Below are 12,152 nucleotides of genomic sequence, written 5' to 3' on the forward strand. Positions count from 1 at the left end.
GTAAAAACATATGCCAAACAACAAATCTTTTAATTCTCGCAGACACGCCTCTTCATTGGGAAGAAACACTACTTTTCCCTGATGGCAACACGAATTAAATGATCTACAGGTTTCCAACTTAAACTTTAAAGCCAAACAATATCTACATACTTCTGTCATATCACCTATGTCCATATATTCAATCTCTTTTCGCTGTTCCGTAATTTCACCGAGTAATAATTTCTGTTTGTTAGTGCTAATGTGATCTTTACTATCAGTTTTTCGTGTCTTTCGAATTTTACTACTTTAATCTGCTCTACATGTATATTGTGCCAACGTTTTTGAGCCTCTTTATGACGTTCTACTTTGTCTTCTACCTTTCATCTTTTATTTCTGTCCCCGGTTGGACCTGCTAGGTTTTCAGTTCCACTTGGTCCGGGCTGATTATTACTTTCCTTATTTTCCGAATTTGCTCCTAGATTATAATTGTTCTTTTTTTTTTAATTCCTTTCTCTCCAATGCTTTTGGGCCTCTTTTTGACCCACTGTCTTTTCTTCTTTGCTTAGTCGTTGACATGTCATCTATCCATCCCTCCATTTTCCAACCCGCTGAATCCGAACACAGGGTCACGGGGGTCTGCCGGAGCCAATCCCAGCCAACACAGGGCACAAGGCAGGAAACAATCCTGGGCAGGGTGCCAACCCACCGCAGGACACACACAAACACACCCACACACCAAGCACATTGTATGTGTCCTGCGGTGGGTTGGCACCCTGCCCAGGATTGGTTCCTGCCTTGTGCCCTGTGTTGGCTGGGATTGGCTCCAGCAGACCCCCGTGACCCTGTGTTCGGATTCAGCGGGTTGGAAAATGGATGGATGGATGTATAAGAATGTGTGTGTGTATATATATATATATATATATATATAATATGAAAATACTCCTTCATTATTTAATACTAGCTGTGTAAGCCCGTGCTGTAAAAAGCCCGGGGTCCTAGAAACTATTGAAATCGTCAGAAAAAAAATTGAAATGTAGAGATGTCAGGTAATTGAAAGGAACTACTCTGGGCATCTCTCCCCTAGGTTTCATTTTGCCGATGTGCTCGCCTCACTTGTGTATTAGCGGCAGGAGGAAAAGTAAAAGAGATACCGTTTTGCCGATGTGTTTGTCTCACTTGCATAAGAGTTTCTTTTCTCAGCTGTTTTACTTTGGCAACAGAGTCGCTTTCTTCTTCTGACTCACTAACTTGGGGCTGCCTTTCTGGCTCTCTGAGCTTCATGCTGTAGTAGCCTCACACTTCAAGGCTGGACAGACAGACACAAACACTTCTGTTTCCTCGGAGGTGGAGCCGTTACCCCCACTCCACCTTTCACTTCCGGTTCGGATAGACACGCACACTTCCACGCATAGAAGTTTATATATAAGATTTATTTTTGGTGAATGAACCACACTGTGCATGTAAGATGGAACAAAATATATACTAATTAGCCCAAATGTTTCTCAAAAATGGGGGTTTGGATGTGCTTTTTTTATTGACATATAAAAGATGAGCTAGGAACTCCTGACAAAAATGGTTAGAATTATGAAAATATATATATAATCCACATTACTTTTCCATACAGGCAAAATCAGATATCCTTTGTGTGTCTAATACATATAATTATATATGTATGTCTTGTGTGTGCTTGATTCATAGCATATTCCATATATGGAAACAAGAAAAAGCACAACAGCAATTGTCATGATACACAAGATTTTCCACATCAACAATATCGCATAAAAATAATACCAAAATCAAACTATAACAAATACATCATGATAAATAATAAAATCTGACATGAAAATAACAGTATATAAAGACACTTTGCTTACGGTTTCTGGTACAAATGTACTATAAATACAGAGGTACCTACTGTTTCTGAATGAAAATGTGTGATTCCAAGAATCACTGCCACTGTCACTCCCATTACATTCTCAAAACTGCTTAATCTAATCCAAAGCTGCAGGGAACAGAACATGTGTGGTAGCATTTGGCACAAGGCAAGAATCCGACCAGAATTGGGCCTCCAATCCATTGCAGGCCCCACTCATGCTTAAAAGGATAGTATACCACGTAAAATGGAGGACAAATCTATGTTCTTTGTTTTATATAAAATCAAATTGAACAACTCCATGAGGTCATTTCAAATTGGACTCTTATCCCTAAAAGTAACAACATCAGACAGGTACTCTGACATGCTTCGAAGTCCCAATCTTGAGGAATATGGTTGTGCAAGTAGATAAGCAATGTGTTGTTTGAAATATGAGAAGGTAATATTTTCAGATATTTTTTTGGTTAAAAGACCTGTTGCATTTATTAATGACTTACCCAGCAAGTAGTTGCTGACAAGGAAAGGAACACACACACTGCCTATTTTTCACAAAGCTAAATCTTAGAATCCCACCATCTTGTTAAACTAATTTCAGATGCAGGTGTGGGGGAATATATTATTTGGCACAGATAGATTCCAGTCAAAAGCTAGCTCTTACTGCTTCTGTCCATATTTGGCTTTCCATAGAAAACAGTCAGAACATTGTTAAAATCATTTCTCACACCTTTAGAACATGAGGCTGTTCAGATTTACATGTAGTATGCATAAAGCTTTATGTCTCGTACATTTTTAGATATTCACCCTTTTGTACTATCTTGGTATGAGGGCATTCACCGAAGCACTTACATTTTTAGGCCTACTAAGTGTAGAAATACAGAATTCTACAGATTTTACAAACATTTTCTTAGCAGATTAAAATCTAGTCACAATTTGGTAAGACAGCTATGGCCTAACTTTAGAACACTGAGAAAATTGCTTGCAGAAAGTGTTGGTTGCCATACTATAGTCTTAGAAATTGATTACTGGAAAATATTCCAAAAATATGTTGCACATCTTTTAAACATTTTTCTTGAATAGTAGTCAAGGAAAGATGAGAGGTGCATCTTTTGCAATTTATGGATTACCACACCGTTAGATACTCATCAATAACAATTTTTTCTTGAAGTCATCTATTACAGGGCAAAGTAAATTAACATATGGGTGTACATTTAGTGAAACTGTAGTATTCACTTTTTTAAATAAAGATTAAAATACATTTTTCAGTTTTAGACTACATGAGTAGCTTTGATTTTGGTCTCAGCAAGTACCTAGGTCATTGTAATTAATTTCTGATATTTTGGGAGAATAATATGTCTCTGTCTGTCTGAATGTCTGTATTCTTGATAACTCTTGATCCAGGCTTGCAAGCTCATATTTGTTTTGTCCAATGTTTCTTGTGCTCAAATGCAAAAATTATTAGGTTCTGAACACTTCCAGTTACGGTAGCCATCATATAAACTGACTAGAAATGCAAAATGTTCCCTGCACTCCCCCCACCATAAAATACATCAAGCAGATGCATAATGATAATACATATACTGTAAGTATGGTATCAGATGGAAAAATTAGATAGATAGATAGATAGATAGATAGATAGATACTTTATTAATCCCAATGGGAAATTCACATTCTTCAGCAGCAGCATACTGATATCACCATTAGTTAAAAAGGTTTTGTATCAGTCCACCATAAAAAAGTAACAGCTGCACATATTTCAAATGAGATCAATGTCATTGATAATTTAATAATTGCTTTAACTATGGGTAAAGAGCTACTGCCAGAAAAAGATAATTCCAAATATTTTTTTTTGTTGTTTTAAAAGTTGTTTTAGAGTTTTTGGATTAAAACATCGTTTGGTTTGTTATCCCAAGAGCATTCTGTTAAAGGAACCCAGAGTTGCAAAGATAGGAAAAGCCGTCCTATTCAACAAGAGGATGAATATCGTCTGCATATGGAGCTTAACCGATACCTGAAAAAAGACTTGCTGTCTGTTGGAGGACTTGGAGAGCAGGACTTTTTTGAGAATGAAGCAACAAGGCATACTTCAAGTCGAGGCAAGTATCAGGAAAACTTCTGTAGTTCTTTTTTACTTTGTAACCAACAAATTTAATTTGCTGTGCTCTAGTTGTTTCATGTGTGCCAACTTCCATCAGTTGCGTTCTTCATTTTAAATTTACAGTTACTTATTTATGGTTTACAGCATGATTAGTTTAACAGTGAAGTGAGTTTGTGTTTGCAAAGGAGATCATGAAAACTTCCTTTCTTATTACTCTCTTGGCTTATGTGAACTGTTACTAGGAGCTGCTAAAATTGCGATATGGCAGAACCCCGTTAATCTGGATTTGATGGGACTGCACTTGGTCATGATTGGTGAAAGTCTAAATTAGCTGGACGCTATCTTTAGCGTACCATGTCATGAAAAAAACATATTTTTTTAATATTTCCTCGTCACCTCTTTGCTTGTCTCCCTTTGTGGAAAACTTTCACCTAAAGGGGCATGGCTTCAAAGCCACACTCTGACTCGGGGAGAATGTCCAAACTCTATACAGACAATGATCAGGTACAAGATTCAATCCATGCCCACTGCCATCCTGTTTAAGAGCTACTTATCTGAACAGTATTCAGTTTGCCAGTGACCAACATTTCCATTATGTGACTCTATTTTTCACCCCACTTCACTTTCAGCTGCAGTGCAATGACTACTTGAACATTTGGAAGTGTAATAGACTTCAGAAATTGGGGATTGGGGTCTCTTTATTTTCTTCTTGGTACTCCTTGAATAAATGAGTACCATAAAGTCATAGATGTGCTTTGTGTAGGTCTTTAGTTGACAGGTTTATTCCTCAATAGACAAACCTGCCCCTCAAAATTTAATTCTTTAAAAAACTTTTTTATACATGTATATACATTTTAAATCTTTTCCATACTAACATCCATCCATCCTCTTCCGCTTATCCGAGGTCGGGTCGCGGGGGCAGCAGCTTGAGCAGAGATGCCCAGACTTCCCTCTCCCCGGCCACTTCTTCTAGCTCTTCCGGGAGAATCCCAAGGCATTCCCAGGCCAGCCGGGAGACATAGTCCCTCCAGCGTGTCCTGGGTCTTCCCCGGGGCCTCCTCCCGGTTGGACGTGCCCGGAACACCTCACCAGGGAGGCGTCCAGGAGGCATCCTGATCAGATGCCTGAGCCACCTCATCTGACTCCTCTCGATGCGGAGGAGCAGCGGCTCTACTCTGAGCCCCTCCCGGATGATTGAGCTTCTCACCCTATCTTTAAGGGAGAGCCCAGACACCCTGCGGAGAAAACTCATTTCAGCCGCTTGTATTCGCGATCTCGTTCTTTCGGTCACTACCCATAGCTCATGACCATAGGTGAGGGTAGGAACATAGATCGACTGGTAAATTGAGAGCTTTGCTTTATGGCTCAGCTCCTTTTCCACCACGACCGACCGATGCAGAGCCCGCATCACTGCGGACACTGCACCGATCCGCCTGTCGATCTCACGCTCCATTCTTCCCTCACTCGTGAACAAGACCCCAAGATACTTCAACTCCTCCACTTGAGGCAGGATCTCGCTCCCAACCCTGGGAGGGCACTCCACCCTTTTCCGGCTGAGGACCATGGTCTTGGATTTGGAGGTGCTGATTCCCATCCCAGCCGCTTCACACTCAGCTGCGAACCAATCCAGAGAGAGCTGAAGATCACGGCCTGATGAAGCAAACAGGATAACATCATCTGCAAAAAGCAGTGACCCAATCCTGAGTCCACCAAGCCGGACCCCCTCAACACCCTGGCTGTGCCTAGAAATTCTGTCCATAAAAGTTATGAACAGAATCGGTGACAAAGGGCAGCCCTGGCGGAGTCCAACTCTCACTGGAAATGGGTTCGACTTACTGCCGGCAATGTGGACCAAGCTCTGACACCGATCGTACAGGGACCGAACAGCTCTTATCAGGGGGTCCGGTACCCCATACTCTCGGAGCACCCCCCACAGGATTCCCCGAGGGACACAGTCGAACGCCTTTTCCAAGTCCACAAAACACATGTAGACTGGTTGGGCGAACTCCCATGCACCCTCCAGGACCCTGCTAAGGGTGTAGAGCTGGTCCACTGTTCCGCGACCAGGACGAAAACCACACTGTTCCTCCTGAATCCGAGGTTCGACTATCCAACGGACCCTCCTCTCCAGAACCCCTGAATAGACTTTTCCAGGGAGGCTGAGGAGTGTGATCCCTCTGTAGTTGGAACACACCCTCCGGTTCCCCTTCTTAAAGAGGGAGACCACCACCCCGGTCTGCCAATCCAGAGGCACTGTCCCTGATGTCCATGCGATGTTGCAGAGGCGTGTCAACCAAGACAGCCCTACAACATCCAGAGCCTGGAGGAACTCCGGGCGAATCTCATCCACCCCTGGGGCCCTGCCACCAAGGAATTTTTTGACCACCTCGGTGACCTCAGTCCCAGAGATGGGGGAGCCCACCTCCAAGTCCCCAGGCTCTGCTTCCTCATTGGAAGGCATGTTAGTGGGATTGAGGAGGTCTTCGAAGTACTCCCCCTACCGACCCACAACGTCCCGAGTCGAGGTCAGCAGTGCACCATCCCCACCATACACAGTGTTGACACTGCACTGCTTCCCCCTCCTGAGACGCCGGACGGTGGACCAGAATCTCCTCGAAGCCGTCCGAAAGTCGTTTTCCATGACCTCCCCAAACTCCTCCCATGTCCGAGTTTTTACATCAGCAACCACCAAAGCCGCATTCCGCTTGGCCTGCCGGTACCTATCAGCTGCCTCCATAGTCCCACAGGACAAAAGGGACTGGTAGGACTCCTTCTTCAGCTTGATGGCATCCTTCACCGCTGGTGTCCACCAACGGGTTCGGGGATTGCCGCCACGACAGGCACCGACTACCTTACGGCCACAGCTCCGGTCAGCCGCCTCAACAATAGAGGCACGGAACATGGCCCATTCGGACTCATGTCCCCCCACCTCCCTCGGGACATGGTTGAAGTTCTGCCGGAGGTGGGAGTTGAAGCTGCTTCTGACAGGGGCTCTGCCAGACATTCCCAGCAGACCCTTACAACACGTTTGGGCCTACCAGGCCTGACCGGCATCCTCCCCCACCATCGGAGCCAACTCAACACCAGGTGGTGATCAGTTCACAGCTCCGCCACTCTCCTCGCCCGAGTGTCAAGGACATGTGGCCGCAAATCTGATGACACGACCACAAAGTTGATCATCGAACTGAGGCCTAGGGTGTCCTGGTGCCAAGTGCACATATGAAGACCCCTATGCTTGAACATGGTGTTCGTTATGGACAATCCGTGACGAGCACAGAAGTCCAATAACAAAACACCACTCGGGTTCAGATCGGGGGGGCCATTCCTCCCAATCACGCCCTTCCAGGTCTCACTGTCATTGTCCACGTGAGCATTGAAGTCTCCCAGCAGTATGAGGGAGTCCCCAGAAGGTGTGCCCTCCAGCACCCCTTCCAGGGACTCCAAAAAGGGTGGGTACTCCGAACTGCTGTTCGGTGCATACGCACAAACAACAGTTAGGACCCGTCCCCCCACCCGAAGGCGGAGGGAGGCTACCCTCTCGTCCACCGAGGTAAACCCCAATGTACAGGCTCCAAGTCGGGGGACAATAAGTATGCCCACACCCGCTCGGCACCTCTCACCGGGGGCAACTCCAGAGTGGTAGAGAGTCCAGCCCCTCTCAAGGAGATTGGTTCCAGAGTCCAAGCTGTGCATTGAGGTGAGTCTGACTATATCTAGCCAGAACCTCTCGACTTCGCGCACTAGCTCAGGCTCCTTCCCCTTCAGAGAGGTGACATTCCACGTCCCAAGAGCCAGCTTCTGTAGCCAAGGTCCCCGCCTTCGGCCACTACCCAACTCACACTGCACCCGACCTCCTTGGCCCCTCCCATAGGTGGTGAGCCCATGGGAAGGGGGACCCACGTTGTCTCTTTGGGCTGTGCCCGGCCGAGCCCCATGGATGCAAGCCCGGCCACCAGGCGCTCGCCATCGAGCCCCACCTCCAGGCCTGGCTCCAGAGGGGGGCCCCGGTGACCCGCATCCAGGCGAGGGAAAATGCTGTCAAAATTTTGTATTCATCATGGATGTTTTGTTGAACCGCACTTTGTCTCATCCCTCACCTAGGACCAGTTTGCCTTGGGTGGCCCTACCAGGGGCATAAAGCCCCGGACAACAGTTTAACAATTTACATAAATAAAAACTACTATTTGGTGAAAAATGCAAAACAGTTTTCCTGGACAGCAATCCACTATGATTTTGATCACTAACTAGGGCAGAAACTCAGTTTCCAGACTCATCAAACCTCTTAATTATGTTCTAATTGGTCAGACATCTGCTTTTGTATGTGTGTGTTTTAATTTAGTAATATCACACAACAGATTTTCAAGTTGTGGTTCACTGATACAAAATATGTCCATCAATAGTGTATGCACAGTGTAATTTACGCTGAGAACATGTCCTCTTTTTAAAAGTGCACTTTTGTCCTCCTATATCAAATTTGTAGTATTTAGTTGTTTAAAAAAACAAAAGCACAAAATAAAAAAAAAAAATGTGTTAAGATGATGTGTAATTGTGCCTATTTCCCCTGTTAACACTTTTTCAGGCTCAGGGGTATATAAAAGACAGCCCTTACCTGGGCAGCACAAGAGGTGAAGTTTGTTAAAATCTTATGGATGAATGGCATATATTTCATTCATTCAGACTAATAACTAATAATGTTGTGCTGTGTTGGAAAATATCAAAACTTTTGTAAAATAGCAGTATGCTTGCAAGTTTTGCTTAAAATTAATGTTCAATAGCTGCCACAACTAATTAAATTTACTTTTATTGCCAGCAGTATAAGTAAATGAGGCAGAGCTCCCGAGCAGAGGGATGATGAAATAACTTAAGCAATCAAAACAACTAATTATAGCATGAGGCACATTTCCCAATTTAGCTGAGGTCAGAATGGGCCAGTGATGAAGCAAATGCTCAGATTTATATAATCAAACATGTATTCATTAAGTTATATACATTTACAGACATGCCAAGCTGTGTGAATTAGCAGGTACCCTAGAATCAGCAAAATCACAAAACATAGGGTTCAGATTTAAGATGTTTGATGGAATATGGCCCAGTGTGCCACTTTTTTTCAGAATCAGTAAAATAATACAATACTTTCTTTTTCAAAGTTATTTTTATTTTTATACCATAAATACAAGAAAGGATAAATGTAAGAGAAGTGAAAGTATCAAAAGAAACCTATGAAATGTAAAACCCCAGCTTCCTAGCCCTGTCTGCTTGCTAAGGTCGCTCCTCCACAGACCAGCCGTTCCAAAAGACAATCTAAAAGGACTAATGAAATGCTTCGTCCTACTCACTTCCAAGATACCTGGCCACAGTGAGTACATTGTATTAAATTTCTGGCAAAATTAATGTCTTGAACAAAGTTTCAGTATTACATATAATTATTGTGGAGTGTCTGGTCATTGGTGATGCATTTCTATCCTGAAGGTGATGAAATCATTTCCGGAAGACAATAGCTATATCCACATGGCACATCCTCTCAATGAATGTTTTAAAGAGCATCACTACTACATGCTACACCGATCTCTCTCCCACTTGGACAGAGGCAGTGGTGCTGTAAGAATTATGTTTCTGGACTTCTCTAGCACCTTCAACACCATCCAACCTCTGCTCCTTAGGGACAAGCTGACAAAGATGGGAGTAGATTCATACTTGGTAGCATGGATCGTGGACTACCTTTAAGACAGACCTCAGCATGTGCGTCTCGGGAACTGCAGGTCTGACATTGTGGTCAGCAACACAGGAGTGCCACAGGGGACTGTACTTTCTCTGGTCCTGTTCAGCCTATATACATCGGACTCCCCTGTCACATGCAAAGGTTCGCTGACAACACTGCTATCGTGGGCTGCATCAGGAGTAGGCAGGAGGAGGAGTATAGGAACCTAATCAAGGACTTTGTTAAATGGTGTGACTCAAACCACCTACACCTGAGCACCAGCAAAAGCAAGGAGCTGGTGGTGGATTTTAGGAGGACCAGGCCCCACATGGACCCCATGATCATCAGAGGTGACTGTGTGCAGAGGGTGCAGACCTATAAATACCTGGGAGTGCAGCTGGATGATAAATTGGACTGGACTGCCAATATTGATGCTCTGTGTAAGAAAGGACAGAGCCGACTATACTTCCTTAGAAGGCTGGCGTCCTTCAACATCTGCAATAAGATGCTACAGATGTTCTATCAGACGGTTGTGGCGAGTGCCCTCTTCTATGTGGTGGTGTGCTGGGGATGCAGCATAAAGAAGAGGGACGCCTCACGCCTGAACAAACTGGTGAGGAAGGCAGGCTCTATTGTAGGCATGGAGCTGGACAGTTTGACATCAGTGGCAGAGCGACGGGTGCTGAGCAGGCTCCTGTCAATCATGGAGAATCCACTGCATCCACTGAACAGTGTCATCTCCAGATAGAGGAGCAGCTTCAGCGACAGACTGCTGTCACTTTCCTGCTCCACTGACAGTCTGAGGAGATTGTTCCTCCCCCAAACTATGCGACTCTTCAATTCCACCAATACTCAAAGTTATTATCTGTCTGTATACCTGCATTGTTATCACTCTTTAATGTAATATTTTCTTTATCAGTATGCTGCTGCTGGAGTATGTGAATATCCCCTTGGGATTTATAAAGTATCTATCTGTCTGTCTGTCTGTCTGTCAAGAAAATTATACCAAGATTGACGTAGTCGCCTGATCACTACTGTGAAATTCTGGAGTGGTGCCTTAGAAAGAATTTTCTGCCACCACCATTGGTACCAATACCAAATAATGGAATTTCGTATCAGCAGATTTTATCTTATCCTTCCAGTATAGTCCCTGACACTTACAATCTTTTTCTAGGCACTTTAAGGCTGTTCTAATAATAAAAATAATAATACATTTTATTTATATAGCGCCTTTCCCATGCTCAGGGCACTTACAGAATATAAGAAAGAACAGCAGGGTATACAGTATATAGCATTGTACAAACCAGATAAGTAAATAAAGAAGATTACGACAGTGAATTCAGTGTTCTAGCAACTTAATATGACCCAGCACCCATTTAAGACCGTTTACAAAGTGTTTTTTTAATTTTTCTAGTTGAAGGATATATTTGTTTTTTTGGCCTATACTTTCAATTTTTTTCTTTGCAACCTTGAATTGTATGTATTGAATTAAGAAAACCAATGGATTGATGTTCTTATGTCTCTACAAATGTTAGACAAAAATTGACAAAACGCTTTTTTAATCACATTGTCATTTTAGTGGTTATTAATAAACAAAATGTAAAACAAGTGCAAAAATTTCCACTATTGTCATGTTTGTTCTTGTTTCATTTATGTTATTGTTATATTTTTGTATTTGCACATGTCTGTCTTTTCTTTACTAATTTTTAAGCTTGGTCTTTGCAAGGTATTTATGTAAATTATGTAATTGAACAGCAATTTCAAATGTTTTCTAAATGTTAGTAAACTAAATTTAAATTAACAATGATGAAGATATAAAACTGGAAGGTCTGTTAATTGAATACTATATGTTCATTTATAGTCCTCTCTTTTTTCCCCCAAATTATTTTCAGTTATCCATATTATGATAGGTCTGGGTATATTTGGCAGATATTTGACTATTTGAAAGTTAGTTTAAAACTGTATCAAAGCTTTCATTGGATAGGTACACACATATATTTATTAATGATTGACAAGGTGCGTGTAATTAGACATAGGGATTTATGGGAATCTGAAGACAGTATTATCTCAAAGGTTTTGTAATTTTACTAGCTTTTTTTCAGGCTGCCTGTTCCTCATTTTGTCTCATGTCTTGTACCTGGTGTTTAAAATTAAACATAGACCTATCCTACTGAAAATAAAAAACTGTGACTTTTGATTTCCTTGACTGTGGAAACATTGGTATTGGTTGAGATAATGTAGCTTCTGTTTTGTATATTAATTGTAAAAGTTGAATTCAGATTGCTATCTCCTTAAATATTTTGCTCAGAAAAATGAGTGTTGTTGGTCTAAGTGAAATTAAAATTCATTTATAATTGAATAAGGCATTATAATTGCTTTAACAGATTTGTTTTTAATAATTTTTCTAAAATTTGTTAGTTTAAAATTTTTGTTTTCTTTTTTATTTGATATACTTTATTAATCCTCGAGGGGAAACTGTCTTTCTACATGTGCAGAGTCAGCCATTG

The 12,152-nt window shown here is 42.4% G+C and overlaps 1 protein-coding gene across 3 annotated transcripts in view; it reads left to right on the plus strand.

Annotated features, from left to right (window-relative positions):
- atg2b (autophagy related 2B) overlaps positions 1 to 12,152 on the plus strand; it is an 84,416-nt gene that overhangs the window by 16,616 nt on the left and 55,648 nt on the right. For all 3 annotated transcript variants that reach the window (XM_028822118.2, XM_051919861.1, XM_028822119.2), the window contains exon 8: positions 3,763 to 3,945. In XM_028822118.2, coding sequence (XP_028677951.1) covers positions 3,763 to 3,945 — 183 coding nt within the window. The remainder of the gene's footprint in view (positions 1 to 3,762; positions 3,946 to 12,152) is intronic.

Source organism: Erpetoichthys calabaricus, chromosome 16 (genome assembly GCF_900747795.2).
Source record: "Erpetoichthys calabaricus chromosome 16, fErpCal1.3, whole genome shotgun sequence".
Taxonomy (NCBI): domain Eukaryota; kingdom Metazoa; phylum Chordata; class Cladistia; order Polypteriformes; family Polypteridae; genus Erpetoichthys; species Erpetoichthys calabaricus.